Genomic DNA, 22,563 nt, shown 5'->3' with positions numbered 1-22,563 from the left:
ATTTCAGATTGACCTGCGATATCGAGGAACTTTTGCTAACTGAAAAAGGGATGGTGATTAATCCATCTCCTGTAAAAAGCCATGGCTCGCTCACCATGTACCCCAACTCCTAATGTCCAACTCAGACATGCACTAGTCTAAAGTGTATAACTATCCTTATTACACTTTATGTACTTTACAAGTTATTACTTGTTATGACATACATACAAGCAACACAGAATACAAGGCAAACATGCACAACTAAACTTCTTTTATCTTAGGGGTTTCATAAGTGATCACAACTTACAATCCAAGACTTACTTTCTTTTTAATCTCAACTTTCTTATTTGTTGAACCTAGCCAACAATCAAACTTACCATTGAAAAGGCATAACTTATCAACTTACCAAATAAGGCTCACAATCCTCATAAGATAGCGAAAATAATACTTATAAAGGAACACATGAATAACATGATTCAATCTCTATAAAATATATTAATTCCCCCATGTGAATTAATAAATAAAGTTTCCATCCACATGCTTGTATCAATAAATCATACAAACATGACAAATCTTTACTCATAATAAATCTCAAAATCACATGCTTGCACACAAGTATAAAACATGTAAAAATCAATCATACTAGAAATCACATATGAACTTAATAAGTTTCTATACATGATACTACACTTTTTTCTTCCTTAATTTATGATACTAATCACATAGCACATAGGTGTGTACGTACCTTTTATAGACAAATTGATAGGCCACTTTTCTACTCTAAAAAATGCCTAGGGAATAATCTCCGCCTAACAAAATACAAAAATTGGTATATCAATATACCACTAAATTTACAGCAATAAAACTTCACTTAAAAACGTGTAAAATTTTTTTCTAGAATTCTTTTGACACCAAAGGTTATATATTTCAAACCCTAAACTTCATATATCGCTAACAGGGATGCGTACTTTTAACGCATAATGCATAATGATCGCTAGGCTAGTGTAGCTATCACTTCCAGACTCATGATGACATCCAACATTCTCATCATCACTCAATACTATAGGGTTGTGATGGCTTCCTACTCTATTAGTTTGCTTGACAATTCTATTAAGTTGCCTAACATACATGGTTAGTGATCTACAACAAATAAACCTATTCAATGGAAATACTTAGTACTCTCCCTGTACGCACTCCCAACAATAATAATAAAAAGTTGTCATTAACATCATAGGCACAAGAATGTAACACTTAGTAGGGAAGAAAAATACAAACAGTTAGCAGGGAAGAAAAATAATCATGAATAGTTAGCAGGGAAGAAAATAACAAGCATGCTTAACTAACTATTCAATGCAGACATATAATATTTCTATCCTATATGCCCTTCCTATACTACCCATTCTCACAATGCAACAATTAAAAACTTTGAAGGCATGAAAAATAATGTAGGTGTCCTTATAAAATAATACTAATTAAATGTTGAACTAAAAAAAAATTCGACTAAATAAAAAATAAATCGACTTCTAAAATTCGAAAGAAGAAAACAATTCGGTTTTTTTTTCTTTTTTTAAAAAAAACTCGGAATCCTAAAATTTTCGAACTATTACCAAAAATTCGAAATAAAAAAAAATCGGGCAAATAAAAATTTCGGACAATAATAAGAAAAAATCGGACCCTTTAAAAAAAATCGGTCCTCTGAAATATACATATAATAATATATTCCTATAAGTTTTTCAAAACGAATAAGTAGGAGCAATTCTAAAAGTTTACTCAAATAACTAGTCAGTTAATTAGGCGCCTAAAAGTTTTGAAAATAACCTAAAACTCTGATACCACTTGTAACACCCCGATAATTCTCTCTTTTCAAAAATACCTTTTAATATAAAACCCATAAAATTACCAAAGCATTATCGCCCCTGTGATAACGTATCGGCTTATTCAGAATTTTGCAGCAGAAAACATCTAACTAAACTTTAAACTTTAATTATAAGTAACTAAATAAGTAAGTATTTAGAGATCAACAATCTAAATGAGTCTTATTCAAACAACTTAATAATTAATGTTCCTATTAATACAGAAAAATAAAATATACTAGTTACACATTGTCTCCATTCCAGATTCCCAATGATGCCATCTGCGAACCTGTAATGTCAATGCTTCACTGAATCTGCTCACCAAGATGGGTCATCACATGATCAATAAAGCAAAGCCATCATCACAAACACAAACAAAGCACGTAATCAGCAAAGCCGAGTACTACATACTAAAACATTAGCAGTCCTAACATGATACTAGATAAATAACATGCAGGGATAAATAATAATATAATCATATAATATTCTGCAGATAACTTTAACGGAACTAAATTCTAAACATCCTTTTTATTACTTTAATGGAATAAATATTGAAACTGATTCGTCTTATCTATTAATGCCTTCACCTATGAAGACGAAATACGGGTACTACTAGGCACTACAATGCATTTCAGATTGACCTGCGATATCGAGGAACTTTTGCTAACTGAAAAAGGGATGGTGATTAATCCATCTCCTGTAAAAAGCCATGGCTCGCTCACCATGTACCCCAACTCCTAATGTCCAACTCAGACATGCACTAGTCTAAAGTGTATAACTATCCTTATTACACTTTATGTACTTTACAAGTTATTACTTGTTATGACATACATACAAGCAACACATACAAGGCAAACATGCACAACTAAACTTCTTTTATCTTAGGGGTTTCATAAGTGATCACAACTTACAATCCAAGACTTACTTTCTTTTTAATCTCAACTTTCTTATTTGTTGAACCTAGCCAACAATCAAACTTACCATTGAAAAGGCATAACTTATCAACTTACCAAATAAGGCTCACAATCCTCATAAGATAGCGAAAATAATACTTATAAAGGAACACATGAATAACATGATTCAATCTCTATAAAAATATATTAATTCCCCCATGTGAATTAATAAATAAAGTTCCCATCCACATGCTTGCATCAATAAATCATATAAACATGACAAATCTTTACTCATAATAAATCTCAAAATCACATGCTTGCACACAAGTATAAAACATGTAAAAATCAATCATACTAGAAATCACATATGAACTTAATAAGTTTCTATACATGATACTACACCTTTTTCTTCCTTAATTTATGATACTAATCACATACCACATAGGTGTGTACGTACCTTTTGTAGACAAATTGATAGGCCACTTTTCTACTCTAAAAGTTGCCTAGGGAATAATCTCTGCCTAACAAAATACAAAAAATTGGTATATCAATATACGACTAAATTTACAGCAATAAAACTTCACTTAAAAACGTGTCAAAAAAATTTCTAGAATTCTTTTGACACCAAAGATTATATATTTCAAACCCTAAAATATGGTACTACTAAAATGGGCTTTTAAAGACTTTAATATTTAAATCTCATCTTGAACATAAAATATCAAATCTGAAATTCTTTTGCTTAATAATATGAAACATATATTCTGAAATAATTAAAGATACAATCTTTAAACAATAATTTATCAAAATAATACTTAGAAATATTAAATCAATATATAAGAAAACGAGGAAAAGAATCAAACGAAAAAGGGAGAAAAAGAGTGAAATACCGAAATCGCGAGTGAAATATGGCAGCAAAATTGTGAAACTTGCAAAGGCCATAACTGATAGAATAATAATAGGAATCGAATGATGCTTGAGACTAAGTTAAAGAAATTTTTGAGATCTACAATTTATAAGTAGAAAGTTTTGGCTAAAAATAAACAGAACTATGAGAAATCTGGACAACCAGATTCGGGTAAGAGAAAAAAACTAGTGAAGGGAGGGAAAGAAAACCGTGAGGAGAGAGAGAATAGAGAGGGCCAAAACTCTTCAGTGCGAGGAGAGAGAAAATAATCTTTGTGTGGGTTAAAATAATTGGGTATTAGGATATTTATAAGGAGGCTTCCTTTTGGGCTTAGGAAAAAAGAGATTGGGCTCATTTAAAGTTTGATGATGAATAAGATAAATAAAATAGAAATCCTAGCATCAATATAACTCCTTTTTCCTCATCTATTTAGGATTTTGGGTTCCTCAAGCCCACTTAGACTTCTTTTCCAAATCAACTTGATATTTCAAATGAAATATTTTTAACTTTCTTAAATCCTTAAATAATTTCATTTGACTTTTAAAATAGTCAACATTCTTCAAATAATCAAATCATTTAGAACTAACTTATGTTTAAATATAAATATATAAATACTAAAATATATTTATCAAATCCTTTAAAATTATAGGGGATTACATCAAAAGTCTAGGGATGGGTTAACATTTAAAATTCAGACCAGACTTGGGGGAGCAACTTCTGCAACTTTTCAAGAGGCTTATGCTAAGGCTTCTAATATTGGGAGGATTTTGAGGCGTGAAAAGGAAGTTATGGGGAGGAATAAGAGAAAAGACCCACCTAACAAGCAAAATGACCAGGGGAATGACAAGAAACCTCGATATGGGGGTAACAATAATAATGGGGGCAATAATCACACTAATGCTGGTGGTAATTATCAAGTGAATCGTAGCAACTACCAAGGTCAGGGGAGATCAAACCAGCAGGGATCCTGTACCTAGGACCCTACTTGTAGGAAGTGTAATAAAAGCCACTCAGGATTTACCTGTCAAGGAGACCCAATAACATGTTATACTTGTGGAGAGAAAGGATATAAGGCTAATCAGTATCCCAAGCGTCATAATAATGGACAAAATGGGAACAATGGGGGGAATAGGAATGGTCATGGGCCTAATCGGAACTAGAACAATAACAACCGCCCCTATAACAATAATAACTCTCAGGGTTAGGCTTTGAATGCTCAAGGAGGGAACAATACTCAGCATAATGGTCAGAATAACAATTGAGCAAACGAAGGAAACAAAAATCAGAACGGCAATGGAAATGACGCTCGAGGAACAATGGAGGAATCTATGTTATGCACTAGAATGAAGCAGACACCAACGCCAATGTTGTGACGGGTACTTTTCTCGTAAACTCTAACCCTGCTTACTTGCTTTTTGATTCTGGGGCGTCTCATTCTTTCATAGCTAGTTCATTTGTTCAAAAGTTAGGTCTAAAACCCTCAATCTTGTGTCAAAATTTCATAACAATATCTTCAGGAGAAGTAGTTCCTTGTAGTTCCATATACCAAGACTTACCCATTACCATATTAGGATCTGATTTGCTTGTTGATCTTATTTAGTTTGACCTACCTGACTTTGATGTAATATTGGGAATCGATTGGCTTGCTAATTATAGAGCTAGGATAGAGTGTCATACCCAAAAGGTGTTTTTTAGGGGGCAAAGGAAAATAAGATATGCTATCAAGGAATTGTTTCTAAACCTAGAGCTAGTATTGTGTGAGCCATGTCATTTAGAACCTATATTAGGAAGGGCTACCCCATCTAATTGTGCCATATGAAAGATGTGAGTGTGGAGGATGGAGAGATATCTCAAATACCTGTGGTGAGTGAGTTCCAAGATGTTTTTCCAGAAGAAATTCCAGGGATGCCGCCAGTGAGAGAAATGGATTTTAAAATTGACCTAGTGCCGGAACTGGAGCTATTTCTAAGGCACCATATAGGATGGCACCTGCAGAGATGCAAGAGTTGAAAGGCAATTGGAGGAATTATTGGAGAAAGGGTACATTAGCGAAGTGTTTCACTCTTGGGGAGCACCATGTTATTTGTTCGAAAGAAGATGGAACCTTGAGGTTGTGTATTGATTACAGAGAGTTGAATAATGTCACAATAAAGAATAAGTACCCATTGCTAGGATTGAGGATTTATTTGATCAACTTAAGGGTTTGGAATTTTCTCTAAGATTGATTTGAGGTTTGGGTATCACCAATTGATAATTGTAAAGAAAGATATACCAAAGACAGTGTTTCGTACGAGGTATGGGCATTGTGAGTTCACAATGATGCCATTTGGACTTACTAATGCACATGCAGCATTTATGGATCTTATGAATAGGACTTTCAACGCGTATTTAGATAGATTGTGGTGGTGTTCATAGATGATATATTGGTGTATTCGAAGGACAAAGAAGAGCATGAAGGTCATTTAAGGAAAGTTTTGGAGATACTTCGAGAGAAAAAGTTGTATGCTAAGTTATCAAAATGTGAGTTTTGGCTTGAGAAAGTGCATTTTTGGTCATGTGATTTGAAAGAAGTTGCTTTAGATCCATCAAAGATACAAGCAATAGCAGAATGTGCGAGACCTAGTAATGTGACTGAGATTAGAAGCTTCTTAGGACTTGATGGCTACTATAGGAGGTTTATGCGAGATTTATCAAAAGTAGCTCAACCTTTGACAATTTAATGAAGAAAACAACTCGATTTCAGTGGGATGAGAAGTGTGAAAAGCTTTCCGAGAATTGCAGCAAAGACTTACTTTAGCACCAGTTTTGACATTACCATATGGATTAGAAGGTTTTGAGGTGTATAGTGACGCTTCTAAGAATGGGTTAGGATATGTATTGATGCAACGTGGTAAGGTGGTAGCATATGCTTCGGGACAACTTAAGCCTTATGAACAGAATTACCTACTCATGATTTAGAGTTAGCTGTGTAGTATTCGCATTGAAGATTTGGAGCATTATTTGTATGGTGTGTCATGTAAGATTTTCACTGATCATAAAAGTCTGAAGTATATCTTTACTCAGAAGGAGTTCAACATTAGACAGAGGAGATGACATGAACTCATTAAGGATTCGGAGATATTGTATCATGAGGGTAAAGCGAATATAGTTGTTGATGCGTTGAGTAGGAAGACTAGTCATACAATGAACATAATGGTGTTATCTGAGAGATTGTGTGAAGAATTTAGGAGAATGAGTTTAGAAGTCATGGAGCAAGGGCAAGTGGAAGCTCAATTGAATGCATTATGTGTGCAACCCACCTTATTCGATGAGATTCGAGTGAAGCAAAGTAGTGATGAGTGGATGGTGAAGATTAACAAAATGAAAGAAGATGGAGTTGCCATCGAGTTTTGCATCGATAAGAATGGTGTTGTGAAGTACAAGGAAGATGGTGTGTGCCTAAGGATGAGGAGTTAAAAAGAAAGATTTTGGAAGAACTCATAATACGCCATATTATCTGCATCCTGGAGGAGATAAGCGCTATAAGGATTTGAAGTAGCACTTTTGGTGGAAAAACATGAAACGTGAAGTGGCCGAATTTGTTGCAAAGTGTTTGACGTGTCAGAAAGTGTATTCAGCATATGAGACCTGGTGGAATGATGCAACCTTTATAAGTGTCGAGTTGGAAATGGGAGTCTATTTCAATGGATTTTGTGATGGGATTACCACTTACTAAGTCAACTAAGAATACTATATGGGCTATAGTGGATCGATTGACAAGTCAGCCAGGTTTATAGCAATGAAGGATACGTGAAGTATGCAACAGTTGGCTAGTGCATATGTGCGAGAGGTTGTGATATTGCATGGAGTACCAAAGGATATTGTTTCAGATAGAGACTCGAGATTTTTGTCCAAGTTCTGGGAGAGGATACAACAAGCATTTGGGACATTGTTCAAGTTTAGTATAGCTTTTCATCCTACAACAGATGGACAAACAGAGAGAACAATTCAAACATTGGAGGATAAGTTGAGAGCATGTGTGATAGACTTTGGAGGATCTTGGGATGATTATTTGCCAACTATAGAGTTTTCGTATAACAACAGTTATCACTCAAGCATAAAGATGGCCCCGTAAAGCATTGTATGGGCGAAAATGTAGGAATCCTTTGCGTTGGAGTGACATAAGTGAGACAGTGAGTTTAGGGCCTAAGATGATTGAAGAACCAATGAAACAAGTTAGGCTTATTCAAGAGCACATGAGGGCAGCTCAAGATAGACAAAAGGCTTATGCTGATCAGAATAGAAGAGAGATGAAATTTGAGGTTGGGGAGAAGGCTTTACTAAAAGTGTCACCAACAAAGGGGCTCATGAGATTTGGTAGGAAAGGAAAGTTGAGTCCGCGTTACATTGGACCATATGACATCTTGGAGCGAACTGGGGAAGTAGCCTATAGATTAGCCTTACCTGTGGAGTTAGCTAATGTTCATAACGTCCTTCATGTGTCTCAACTTCGAAAATATGTCCATGATCCTACCTATATGATTCAACCTGAAACCATTGAACTAGATGAGACCTTATCCTTTGAACAACCCGGAACAAGACGGTAAAATTAGTGAAGGTGTTATGGTCAAGTCAACTTCTGAAGAGGCTACATGGGTAGCTGAAAATGATAAGAAAAACCGATATCCCGAACTTTTTCAGTGGGTACGCTTGAGTTTCGGGGACGAAACTCTTCAAGGGGGGTAGAATGTGATACTAACTTTTCGTTTGCATATTCGTAGCGAGCGATAGCGTTAAAGTTCGAGGATGAACTTTCTTTTAAGGGGAGTAGATGTAATATCCCAAATTTTTATAACTTATTTAGGAAATTTATTTTGTTATAATAAGATTAATATAAAATTCTGAAAAATAAAATATAATAGTAATAATCAGATTTTTATGGAAAATCGTTTTTTACAATACCAGATTTTTTTCATCATTTAAAAGTAAATAAATAAAACATGAAAATTTTGAAAATTAGTAAAAGGAAATCAGATTTTAGTTTATCACCTTTTCCATCCAAAAAGGAAAATAAAGAGAAAGGAAAATTCTGAAATTATAACCTGAGTTGGTTTTGGAAAATGATTAATTTTTTTAAAAAATACTTATCTTTTAGTGAAAAGCCTAGATTTTATATATATATATATATATATATATATATATATATATATATATATATACCCCCAAACACCCAAAAATTCTCACGTAATTCACTTTCTTCATGTCTTTGGTAAGTTCTAAATTTCAGATCTACACTCATCATTGTTACTTTTCGAAGGTTTTGAACAGAAAAAAAAATATAAAATAATAAATTTTAAAACCCGATATTGTGACTCTGATGACTTGACCGAAGTACGGCGATGGTCTTCTTCTTCTCTTTTCTTCTTTCTTCTTTCTTCTTCTTATTCTCTTTCTTCTTCCCTCTTTCTTCTTTCCTCTGGTTTTTTTTTTTCGTGCTAATGCTACAACTTGAACTAAATAGTTCAAGTTTTGATTTTTAAAACAAAAAAAAAAGAAAAGAAAAGTGTAATGTTTGTGCAGCAAGTCACGTGGAATTGTGGCAATTGTTGTCACACATGAAAAGCTTATACATATTTTTTTTCTCTTTTCAAGAAGTTAGTGTGAAGCTTCTCTTCAATTTCTTTCTTTTTCTTTTTTTTTGTTTTGTTTTCAACTTTGGTTATTTAACTCTTTGTTAATTATTTATCTTGTAAACTTTGGTTAATTATTTTCCGGGATATTATATCAAGTGACTATTTTTAGGTAATATCATTTGTTGTAGACGGAAACTTCGTAGGAGGCGGATTTTATTTGATATTGCTATACTTGGGACGCGTTCGAATTAATTCACGATGTCCATCAAGACTTAGAATCCCATTAGGAATTTTGTGTTTGTGTGTTATGTGTAATGGATGTGACCATGTGATTGTATGTTAATTAAGTGGATGTATACAACATATAAAATGAATAATGATAGTACTTGTATTACTAATGTTATGATTATTATTATGATTATCAGTACTATTTTCTTTACGTACGATATAAATATTTTTATTTACTAGCAAGATTATTTCCGTCGGACTTATTAATGCAACTATCGTAACATCATATTAAAACTATGCTAATTTTGGATAATGTAATTTAATGGGTACAGCTAGTGAATTAATAAGGTTATTAACGATTATTATACGTTGACATGGTGATTCTATATATGAGGTTGCAATGGTGGACCTATTGGTTACTGTGAATTATAGACGTTCATTATTATAATTCTATAAAGTGATTAAGTTCTGAAAAATATTAATTGAACGAAAGATGTTCATGTTATTGTTAATGTGATGTTTGATCGTGTCGTAATTTTTAAAATATATCAATCACGTAAAGTGGAAACATTATTGAGGGAATTAACATGTGGACTTGTTGCTGCTTGAAGCTTTTGGTTATTGTTGTTGCTGGCTTGCTGTTTATATATTCAGCAATTTGATTTTTGTAAATTTGTATGACATTGACATAGATAGTGTATTTTGAATTAATTTATAATATTATCTTATCTCGATTCAATTACCTAACTTTGTTCTTCAATCAAACAAGCTAAGATCTTAATTATATGTTGTGTAATAATTAAACTATGATCTTAATTATATGTTGTGTAATAATTAAACTATAGTTTTTATGGAAGTATTTGCATTATGCAAAGCAACAAGTAAATTAATAAGACGACATTAGTAAGTACTAAGAAACTAATAGCCGAAAAGCGATCAAATAATGTCATCCACAGTTACAACACTATGACATGTACTAAAATTATATCAAGATTTGGATAAGCAAAAAATGTTAATATACTTCGTATATACATTATACATACATCATACATGTTGTGACTTGTGAGTTAGCCTGTAACGCCCCGAGAATTCATAACCTTAATTACTCATGATTGGCAGCGGAAACGGAACTTAAGCTGTGGGTTATGGGTCCATAAATAAAATAATAGCCTTAAAATGGTCTCTAAAAATATACAAACTCTCAGCTAGAGCAATAATGATTACTCTTAATACATAGTATTCTAAATATCCCAAATATGTGTAGAGTCACTTCAACATAATCCATAATATCACCCTTGCATATGCTTTGCCATACCTAAAACAGAAAACAAAACGTCATGAGCCGAGGCCCAGTAACATACTACTCTAACAGCGTAAATTCATTTCAACTCATTTTATTTGGAAACAGGGAGAAGGAAAATATAGTTAAACCATTTCGTAATTCATATCAGGAATTTAAAAGAAAGATTCGTATTGTAATTCATCATCATATCATATTAATTATCAGAGTTCTTCCTTTGGTTATTTGGCGAGTACAACAGAAGGCTAAGCCACCGAGGACATATGTCCCCCATCAGAAGGTGGCATAAAGCCATACATCATAACATAAGGAAAAGCCACCGAGGACCTTTGTCCCCCATCAGAAGGTGGCATATAATGCCAAACATAAGGCAAAGCCACCGAGAACCTTTTTTCCCCCATTAGAAGGTGGCATATAATGCCAAACATAATGCGGGTACCACCGAGGACGTTGTCCCCCATCAAAATGTGGCGTTGCCGCCATATAACAGAATGAAACGTGCACGGCCCAGAGAACATAGTACTGCCATAAACCATCTTTCACTATCGTTTATCATGTTTCGTTATTTTTATATTTATGTCATAAAACATCTTTTAAGCATCATGAAAAACAGTTATATCATAACATCATCGTAAACATCAGTTAGCAAAACATTTCATATCCCGCAATCCATAAACACATATCATCAAAACATTATGTAAAAGCGTCATAAAACATAGTTGGAAGGGGAGTGCGGGTGTTAGCAGTAGACGTTACCTCGAGTCACGATTATTATACTTGATAGCCGGGGAAGGCTTGTAATATCCATTTTCCTTTCTAATCTATTCAAGGATTAATAAAAGACGATTTATTAATATTTTAATCTAGATTTAATCTCTACGATCCATTTTCATCATGTGTGCCTATGAATTACTAGAGTGTTTATGAAATTAATAGTTATGAGACCTTATTATCACCATTTATTACTAAAACTATATATAGTTCTTGAATTTAGTAACTTGAATACTACTTATGTAAAACTAAAACTATTTATTTAGTAACAACCACTACTTTAGATTCATGGAAATTCATGTTTAATGACTTGAAGGTATGATTATAGAACTTTCATACTTTAGTTAGACTTTTAATAGTAAAGTGATATCTAACTCATTGCTAAACTCTAACTTGTATTAGTGATATTTCACACTAATTGATACCCATGTATAAGTGACTTATTTGATCTACAACTTAAGAAGTGATAGTCATATCATTAAGCTAAAAGTAGGACTATAATTATACTTTACGCTTACTAACATTATACTTATAATCCAAGTGTACTTAATTAGTACTTATAATACATAAACTTAAGTAATAACTATGTGAGCATGAAACTATAATTTTATTAATCAAAAACACCATTCGAGTAGTTAAGGTGTAGTAATAATGGCTATGTCAATCTCTTTTAAACTATAATTAGGTTGTAGGAATATTTTATGAAGTAAAATGGACCTTAGAACAATATAAACTTACAGAGGGTCTAACTCTTTACTCCGAACTCCGAATCAGATGATCTTTGGGTCTAAATTCAATAACTTTTCACGATCTACAACTTTCATGAAAGAAGTATATGCAGATTCTAACTTTAAGAAGATGATATTGGGGAAAAACAGTACAACAACCTAAAATTAAAGGAGAAAGAGAGTGGGTATTTAGGGCCATTCATGGGTACTTAAAAAGAATAAGACACATCAATGGAAATTCAGATTTTTATTTGATGGTGTAAATGGAGGTTTTGGTTATAGTTTATAATTTTCAAGTGGATGAGAAATGTGGAATTAACCCGCTATTTATAGTGGTTTTAGGAAGAAAAACTCCATTAAACTAATGAAGACTTAATGGTGAAGAATACTTGGGGAGCAAGGAGTTCTAGAAGCCTTGGGGAGCAAGGTCATGGAGCTTGAGTAAGAAGATGAGTTGTGTGGTCATGGTGATTTTCCAAAGTCAAGAAGATATGAAAACTATACACTGCATTATAAGTAAATCATCACCATCATAACATAACTTTTAAAATAATTAAACTAAATTTAGTATATTTTAGAAATAACCTTAACATGATCATTTCGAAAAATAGTTAGGACAAAATTAAGCTAAGAAACATGATTGGCAAATAATAAAATTAGTTAAAAGTTCGGGGTATTACATAGCCACTATGATATATACATTAATAGATGTCAAATTAAAACAAGAGAGTAATGTACACAAATAATTCAAAAATAAATGAAAATAAAAATATAAACCAATACATGATATTGAAAGTGTAATACAATAGACAAATTGAATGTAACTTAATTTTTTATTTAATTTATTATTAAATGTAAGCAAATTTATAAATGAACATATTTAAATGATTTGTAGATATAAAAACAAATTGAATTTTAGTAATATCTTGTTGAGTAAAGTCAGGTTCGGGTTTGAAAGCAGGTTTGTCTGATCAAGTCAGAATATAATCTTGTTGGGTGCCGATCAGGTCTTCGTAATCTCAGGGCAGGTTGACCCAACGGTCAGATTTGCTTCTGACACCACTACATTAGTCCCAAAGGCATTACATTTGGTCACGTCAAAACAAATCATTCTATAACAAAAATGGTTATAAATTACAGTTTATTTATTGTCACAGGATTACAATATTATTATGCCCATGGGAGCAGCCTACACAACGAACTTTACCATGAAACTCCAAATAGGTAACGACCAATAACTCCTTATGTTTAAGATCTATATGTTTAAGAGTTGATTTCCGTTGTAATTTTCTTAGGAAAAATTGATTTTAATAATCCAACCTTTGAGCCGTTCACTCAAAATAATCCAACCTTTTGATTATTATTTAATAATCCGACCTTTTAGTTGTATCTGCTCATAATGATCCATGAAACCGGTAACCTATTGAAGTTGTAAAATTAATTTTTTTTTTCTCTAACCCCTCCCTCCCTATCTCTCTTCCTTCCCCTTACCACCCTTTACTCATCACGTCACCCACCCCCCTCCCCTCCCTCCCCTCCCCGACCCCCATTGTTAGCAACCCCTCCCCTCCACTGCCCTTCCCGACCCCCACTGTGAGCACCCCGCCCCCTCCCCTGCCCTCTACCCCTACTTTGAGCACTCCCACCCCACCCCACTAGCCCCCCTCCCTCGCAGCAGCGCCTCCCCATCCCGCTCCCCCGCATCCCCTTCGAATCCCCTCCCCCTCCCTCGCATCCCCTTCGAATCCCCCTCCCTCCCTCTCCCCCGCCCCGCATCCCCCTTCAAATCCCCCTCCCGATCCCCCACATCCCCCTTCGAATCCCGCAGCAGTGCCCCCCCCCCCTTTTTCGAATCTTTCTATCTCTTCTTCTTGTTGATGCCACGCCTCCCATCTTGGAATTTTATATTGGGGTGGTGGGGCAGATTGTGCAAAAGGTTTCGTGGTGGTTGGTACTGCGATTGTGTGGTGGTGGTGTGGGTGAAATGGGGGTTGTTGGCAGTGGTGATGGTGGGGTGAGTGTTGTTTGGTGGTGTGATGTGAGGTACTGCGATTGTGTGGTGGTGGTGGTGTTTGGGGTGGGGTGAAATAGGGGTTGTTGGCAATGGTGGTGGTGTGGATGAAATGTGGTTGGCAGTGGTGGTGGTGTGGGTGAAATGCGGTTGGCAGTGGTGGTTGGTATTGCGGTTGCGTGGTGGTGGTTGGGGGTTGTTGGCAGTGGTGGTGGTGGGGAGAAATGGGAGTTATTGGGAGTGGCAGTGGTGGTGGTGGGGGTGGGGTGTTGTTTGGTTTTCTGAATTAAGAATAACATTGATTAATAAGATCACAAGAAATCAGAGCAAGACACGTGTACAATTAACCTATTCTAATGGTCACCTACCTGTTTCAACAGGTCACGGTGTATTATTTGAAAATTGTCCTAAAAGGTTAGATTATTAAATAATAATCAAAAGGTTGGATTATTTTGGGCGAACTGCCGAAAGGTTGAATTATTAGAATCAATTTTTCCTTTTTCTTATAGCTTTTCATGATTAAAACTTTTCGTTCCCCGTCAAAAGAAAGGGGGGCGCAAATTAGATCCTACACCTTGTCCATTTGGTTTGCTTTTGGTAGTATTTTTGAAAGTGGGCCAGCTTTTTCTCTCTCATCACTCACTCATTCACTCTCTTTCTCTCTCATTTATTTGCTGGAACAATTTTTTGAATGTACAAATGCATATCGTTTGGTGTACAATAATATACAAGTGTACATTTAGGGATTTTCAGTGATCAAAGTAATTACCATCAGTGTACATTGTGATTTATTTAATTTCGGTATGGGACTATAATTGTACATATTGAATTTCATTAGTGAGCAAACATCAACACACTAGTGTACAAAGATTGCAAATTACTCACTTGACATCAACTTCAGGAATTAGGTTACTTTTAGCTGGGGGACTGTCATTGTACATTTTAATTTTGTTAATGAACAACCATGAAGCCAAGAATGCAGAAGGAGGTTGAGTGTGGCAAAGAGAGAAATGGTGAACAGTATATGGGGAAAAATGATGGTTGTTGACATCAAATTAGTTATTAAATGGTGAACAATAACTGTCAAATCAGTTACTTTTTCTTGCCTTGCATTTTGGAGCTGGTGTAGGATGCTCATCCTACACCTCGTTCCAGGATCTACTAATTGGGGGGGGAAGTTTCCCTAATTAGCAATCCAGCATTTCCTTGTCATTGACCACACTATCATCACCAAAGTTATCTTGTTCAGCTTCTGGCCTTAATGTTGTTAACTTATAAGCGACTTGGCTTGTCTCGCATCCCTCTTCTCCCTGAAAACGTAACTTGAACTTAACCTGAATAATTAGACACATGCACAGATGCACTACATTAATATCAACAGACAAGTCTGCTTGAGAGAGCAAAAACATCCAAAATCATCGTTGATTCTGATTTAGATTTTTCAGAAGCTATGGGAGCCTGGACCAGAAAATCGATATACATTCATGACAGCATATAATTAAATGTTAGAATATATCTTGTATATATTATGTATCTATCTTATTTAGTCAGCCAACTAATTTGCTATGTTGTTATCACTATGGAAACTAAATATATGTTAGTTTCCATAGCGATAACAGGATAGCAAATTAGTTGGCTGATTTATAGATACATAATATATCAATTCGACTTGCGTGGACCCGGTTCACACTAAAAATAGTGTGGACCAGGCCCAGGCACGTGACCCGTTAAACAGTACTAACTTTTAATTACCAAAAATGCGCGATTTTCTCTCTCTTCAATACTTCCAAAATCCGCCACTTTCTCTCTCTTCAATATTTCCAAAAACCATAGATTCTATCGCTATTAAATTTCTGCAAATTATTGTTTCTCTCCATTGAAATTATTTCTACAAACTAAATTGATTCTTCAACAATTTCCTATTGAATTGAACAATTACGAAAAATTCATGGAAAATTCAGGTTTAATTGATCAAATAGATCTCAATCAGAGTATTGAACCATATAATATAGACAACCTATATCACTCGACGACGACGAACAACATTGAAGCACTCGACGACGAACATCATCAAAATTCAATCCAAAATGAGCATCAAGATTCACTGATAATAGATCTCAATAATACACCAAGTGTTGAAGGTAACAACATCGAAGTCAATAATTTCATTTCTTTCATTAAGCAAAAGAGTAACACTATAACTTTATGTAGGTAATGTGGTTCTGTTTCATGATGAGATAGATAATCAATTTGGCGAGCAATATCCTACTTCATTTGTCTCAAGTGATGAATCTAATTCAGCTGTCATTCCAGGTAAATAGTTACACTATATCAAAAATAGATACACTATATGATACATAGGTACACAATATCATACAGAGATACACTATATTCTATAGGAACACAATAGGAAATATAGAAATTATTTACTTAGATGCATTACAGAAACATACACTATATCAAACATAAATACACTATATCATAACTACGTACACTATATCATAACTACGTACACTATACCAAGGAACATAATAGGAGATATAGAAAATATTTAGTTAAACGCATTACAAAAACATACACTATATAATTTTTAACGTACACTATATCATTTTATTATACACTATATCACTTTGACATACACTATATCATTGTAACATACACTATATCAATAAATACACTATATAATATATACATACACTATATCATTTTAACATACACTATATCATACATAGGTACACTATATCATATCAATATACACTATATCATTTTAACATATGCTATATCATTTTAACATACACTATATCATCACAAAATACACTATATAATTTAACATACACTATATCAACAAACACACTATATAATATATACATACACTATATCATATGAATATACACTTTATCATTTTAACATCACTATATCATTTTAACAAACACTATATGATTTTAACACACAGTATATCATCACAAAATACACTATATCATCACAAAATACACCATATCATACATACGTACACTATATCCTATAGGAACACAATTGCAGATCTATTAGAACAGAAGCACATACACTATCACATACACTATATCAAAGATACCAACACTATATCGTTCTAAAAAACAATATATCAAATAGAACAAAATAATTCATATATACATAACAGAAAAAAAGATTAACCAACTTCATATATATATATAGCATTCATCAATTAATTACAAAAGATTTGTCACTGATATGACATAACAATGTCATTATTCAGTGACAAATAATAATAGTTTAAAGATTCTTGATCATCTAAAAAAGAAGTTATTTAGATTAATAGGGCTCTTTACTTACAGTGCCAGCCAAAAAAACAAGAGTAAAACCCCTAGCCCTAAGCCCCTAACTAACTCTAATTAATGTTTTATTCTTAACCAAATAAAATTGGGAACCCATCACAGTAAGCCCACCACTCACCACTAATGTGAGCCCAAAAATCAACACCATCACCAAAAATTATGGACTTCAGATCCCGCGTCTTCATGGAGGTGTCCTCCCTGTTGGGCGTCCAATGAACTGAGTCCCTTACTATCCACATCCTCCTCCATTTTTTACAAACATTCTTCATATTTTTACAATCCTAACCTGAAACTTTAGAGAACACATGAAACGACATAATCTGTTCCATACCCAACAGTTCGTTGGCATCTTCTAAACCATACCTTGCAATGATCCTCCACTCTCTGCACACACTTTCCACACACTCTATGTCCCTTGGGTCAGAAAGTCGAGGGAAAATATGGAAACGTAGAATCTCATGCATTGAGAGGACTGGGTGAAGTTGATCAAGTGAAGCCATATGTAACCTTCGAAAAAATACCAAAAATCAGCATAAAACCAATTTCAAACCACCACTACACTACCCCCTGTTTTACCCTCTGTTTTACACCTTCTTTTAATTTAACTTGTTGAGTTTCACTTCATCAATTCACAGCAAATGTAAACTATACTTGTTTACTAACAACTAATAACAATTCGCTAAAAAAAATGAAATAATTATCAAAAAAACTAAACTCTATGATAACCCAAAAAACAATTCTCATAAAATCTAACATAAACAAAAAAAAAAAAGAGAATTATGAATGTACCTTGCTAAAGAAACAAAATGAGTTCGAAAATCGCTTAAAAATCGCTTTCAAATCGCTTCAAATCGCCTTGCTTAGTATGGTGGGTTTCTTTTTGGAAATAGCTGAGAAGAAATGAAAGGGTGCCTTTTTTTAAAAATGAAGTGACTGCAGCTCAGAAAATCATCAGAAGATTATGCCCGCTACCCAACACAAGTAATTATTACTTTATGTCAATAAACCATAGCTTAACTACAGTTGGCTTAGTTTTATTTAATTATGGCCATACTAATAAAAGGTTACGTCCGTAAAGTTCAAAAATACCAAATGTTAAGTAGATACACTATATTATACATAAAACGTTACGTCTTTTATATATGCTTAACTCATGTACATTATATCATACATAAATACACTATATAATCTATAAATACACTATATCAGATACACTATAACGTTCATACACTATATTAATACATAGGTACACTATATTATAAATACAGTTAATACACTATACAATATATACATACACTATATCACATCCATATACACTATATCATTTTAATATACCATGAAGCTCCTGTTACAAAACATAGCCAAAAACACTATATCAAAATGCACAATATTGTAATATACACTATATCACTTTAACATACACTATATCATTTTAATATACACTATATCATTTTAACATACACTATATGATTTTAACATTTACTATATAATTTTAACATACACTATATCATTTTAACATACACTATATCATTTTAACATACACTTTATCATCACAGAATACACTATATCATCACAGAATACACTATATCATGACAAAATACACTATATAATATATAGATACACTATATCATATGTAGATACAATATACATGAGTTAAGCATATACCATACACAAGTACACTGTTGAATATAACAAAAATAATGCATACTATGGAACTAAAAAATGGACTAAAATTCATAAATACACTATATCACAAACAGATACACTATATCATAAATTGATACACTATATCATATATACATACACTATAATAAAAGTGACAAAAATATCTTCATTCTTTTATAACAGGTTCAATTCGCCAATCACTAAATAAACATGAAATTGGAGGAGTTTTACTTGGTCAAGTAAGATCAACATTGGATGATATACATGAGCTATACTGTCAGCATGCTGCTATAGTAGGATTCAGTGTTAGAAAATCCAAAAACAGAAAAAAAGAAGGGACATCAGTTGTGCATCAAAAGTACTATGTCTGCTCTGCCCAAGGGAAAAGAAATACCAAAATCAAAGAAAAACAGGGAGAGAATAATATAGATATAATAATACAAGACAGCAAATCAAAGAAACAAAGGACACGAAGAGCTATGATCACAAGAAATAAATGTCCTGCGCTGATTAGAGCAAGGATGAACACTGAAGGACATTATGAAATTGTGCAGCATGTTATAAAACACAATCATCCACTTACTAGTGAACCATTAAATTACCTTCATAGATTTGAGCGTCAGATGAGTGATCCAAAGAAACAAACCATACAAGCTATGCAAGAGTGTGGACTGAGGCCGATAGATTCATTCAGATATATGAGTATAGAGGTAGGTGGTGAAGATGTATTGGGTCATTCCATGAAGGACCACTTCAACTGCTGTTATAAACTCAAAATAAAACCAATTGAGGGAAAGGATTCACAAAAAGTTGTTGATAACCTTTATGAGCAGATGCAAACAGATAGTAACTTCTTCTTTAGAGTAAGATTAAATGATGAAGGAAAGGTTTGTTGCTTGTTTTGGAGAGACTCTATGATGCTTGAGGACTATACAATCTTTGGAGATGTTATGGTTTTTTATACTACATATAGGACAAACAAGTATAATCTTATTTGTGCGCCATTTGTAGGAATTAATAACCATTGGAAAAACACAATGTTTGCATGTGCATTTCTTGGAGATGAGACAATGCCATCATTTGAATGGCTTTTTGAAACATTCAAGAAGTCAATGAAAGGTAAATGTCCAATAACTATATTCAGCGACCAAGATGCTGCAATTGCAGGAGCAATAAAAAAGGTAATACTCATGTTTATATGACATTTGCACAACTTCTGTTATGTACTATTGAAAGAGCAATATATATTCCTTGAAAAACTAACTAAATAAACTCATTGACAGGCTTTTCCAACCTCAAGACACAGGCTATGTTTATGGCATTTGAGTCAAAATGCAAATCAACAATTTGGATTGATGAAAGCTGATAAGGAATTCAAGAACATTTTTCACAAGTGTCTGAGTGGTTGCATTACAACAACAGAATTTGAACAAACTTGGAGCACAATGACAACAAAATACAAACTAGAAGATGATCGCTGGTTCAACAGATTGTATAGTTTGAAAGAAAAATGGTGTACAACATTTAGCAAAGACTTCTTCTCTGCTGGAATACTATCTTCACAGAGAAGTGAAAGCGCAAACCATGCTATTGGGTTTAAGGCAAGCAAAACCACTAGCTTAAGTGACTTCATTTCAATATTCCAACAGATAGTAATAAGGTGGAGAAGACAGGAAGAAAGGGATGATTTTGATTGTACAAAAGGAATACCAAAATCAGATCTCTGCCTGAGTCCACTATTAAAACATGTTGCTTTAGAGTACACACATATATACTCTTTTCAAAGATTTTGAGGACGAATTCAAACATGCAATGGCAAGTGCAATTGAAATAGTTGGTACACAAGGGAACACTCTGACATACAGAGTTTTCCTCAATAGCATTGATGGTTCTTCTCAACAAGTCTCATTTAATTACCCAGAGATGACAATTGAGTGTGGATGCATAAATTTTCAAGAATCAGGTTGGTTGTGCTTTCATGCCATAAGAGTTCTAAACTTACATTCTGTCCCAAAAATTCCAGAGAAATACATATCATCAAAGTGGACAAGATTTGCAAAAAAAGAAGTTTGGGAGAAATTTGATAATCAATTGAGAGAAAAAGGAGAAATAAACAGCTTCACACCATGGAGGCTGCACATGATAAGGAGGTATGTAAACACGCTATACACTATATCATTTTAACATACACTATATCATTTTAACATACCCTATATCATATCAATATACACTATATCATTTTAACATACACTATATGATATTAACATACACTATATCACATAGAAATACACTATATGTTTGTCTGTATACTAACACATTAATTCCATAAGGTACTATAACCTCATATTAAAGAACCACATAATAGAACCAAGTAGAGCATTGATAAAGGAAAGTTTCAAGAAAACAAATTCATTAGTTGAAGAATTAATAAAGATAGAAGAAGCAAAAGTATCAGCAGAAAAATCTAAAGCTCATGAGAAAGCATTACAAGAAGCAGCTGCAGCATTACAAGCTAATGAGAGTCAAGAAAACAACGCACAAGAATCACCACCAATACCAACAGTCTTGGATCCAGTTGAGCAGTCACAAAAGGAAGAGACAACAAGCGAATAAAGGGACACTATGATTTATACAAGAAGGCCTCAAAAAAAAAGGGAAAAAAAGACACAAGGAGTTTGGAAGTATAACTCCAAAAGAACATCTGTTCTAAAATACTTTACCAAGAGAACTATACAATGTTTTAAATCATTTGATATATTTATGAAGTACACTGTAACATACACTATATCATTTTAACATATACTATATCATTTTAACATACACTATATCATTTTAACATACACTATATCACTTTAACATACACTATATCACTTTAACATACACTATATCATTTTAAATCACACTATATCAAAACGGACATTACTCAATTTTTAAAACTATCATAGCCAAAAATACTAACACAACAATAACATAATATCATTTTAACATACACTATATCATTTTAACATACACTATATCATTTTAACATACACTAGCATTTCAACATACATTATATCCTTTTAACATACACTATATCATTCTAACATACACTATATCAATTTAACATACACTATATCATTTTCACGCACAGTATCATATAGAATGATATGTATAGAATAACACTGTATATAAAATATACACTATATCATGTAGAATCACTATATAATTGAAAACCACACTATATCACGGAAAACTACTGTTAGAATACTAACACTATTTCTAAAATCATTCAAGACTACATAATTACA

At 33.3% G+C, this 22,563-nt stretch overlaps 1 protein-coding gene and 1 long non-coding RNA gene across 2 annotated transcripts; one reads left to right on the top strand and one right to left on the bottom strand.

Moving 5' to 3' along the window:
* Positions 1 to 10,623: 10,623 nt before the first annotated feature.
* On the bottom strand, positions 10,624 to 12,943 carry LOC130591914 (uncharacterized). The gene is made up of 2 exons (XR_008969860.1): positions 12,279 to 12,943; positions 10,624 to 10,784 (listed from the first exon to the last, which is right to left on the bottom strand). It is a non-coding gene; the product is annotated as an uncharacterized LOC130591914 (long non-coding RNA).
* Positions 12,944 to 16,227: 3,284 nt separating this feature from the next.
* Positions 16,228 to 21,889, top strand: LOC104896890 (protein FAR1-RELATED SEQUENCE 5-like). Its single transcript, XM_048646914.1, has 6 exons — positions 16,228 to 16,420; positions 16,491 to 16,592; positions 19,460 to 20,457; positions 20,560 to 20,877; positions 21,035 to 21,239; positions 21,642 to 21,889. The coding sequence occupies exons 1-6, from the start codon at positions 16,228 to 16,230 to the stop codon at positions 21,887 to 21,889; spliced, it is 2,064 nt and encodes a 687-aa protein (XP_048502871.1).
* The last annotated feature ends 674 nt before the right edge of the window (positions 21,890 to 22,563 follow it).

This window comes from Beta vulgaris, chromosome 6, assembly GCF_026745355.1.
Source record: "Beta vulgaris subsp. vulgaris cultivar EL10 chromosome 6, EL10.2, whole genome shotgun sequence".
Taxonomy (NCBI): Eukaryota; Viridiplantae; Streptophyta; class Magnoliopsida; order Caryophyllales; family Amaranthaceae; genus Beta; species Beta vulgaris.
The sequence above is the reverse complement of the archived record's forward strand: the minus strand, read 5'-3'. Positions and strand labels throughout refer to the sequence as shown.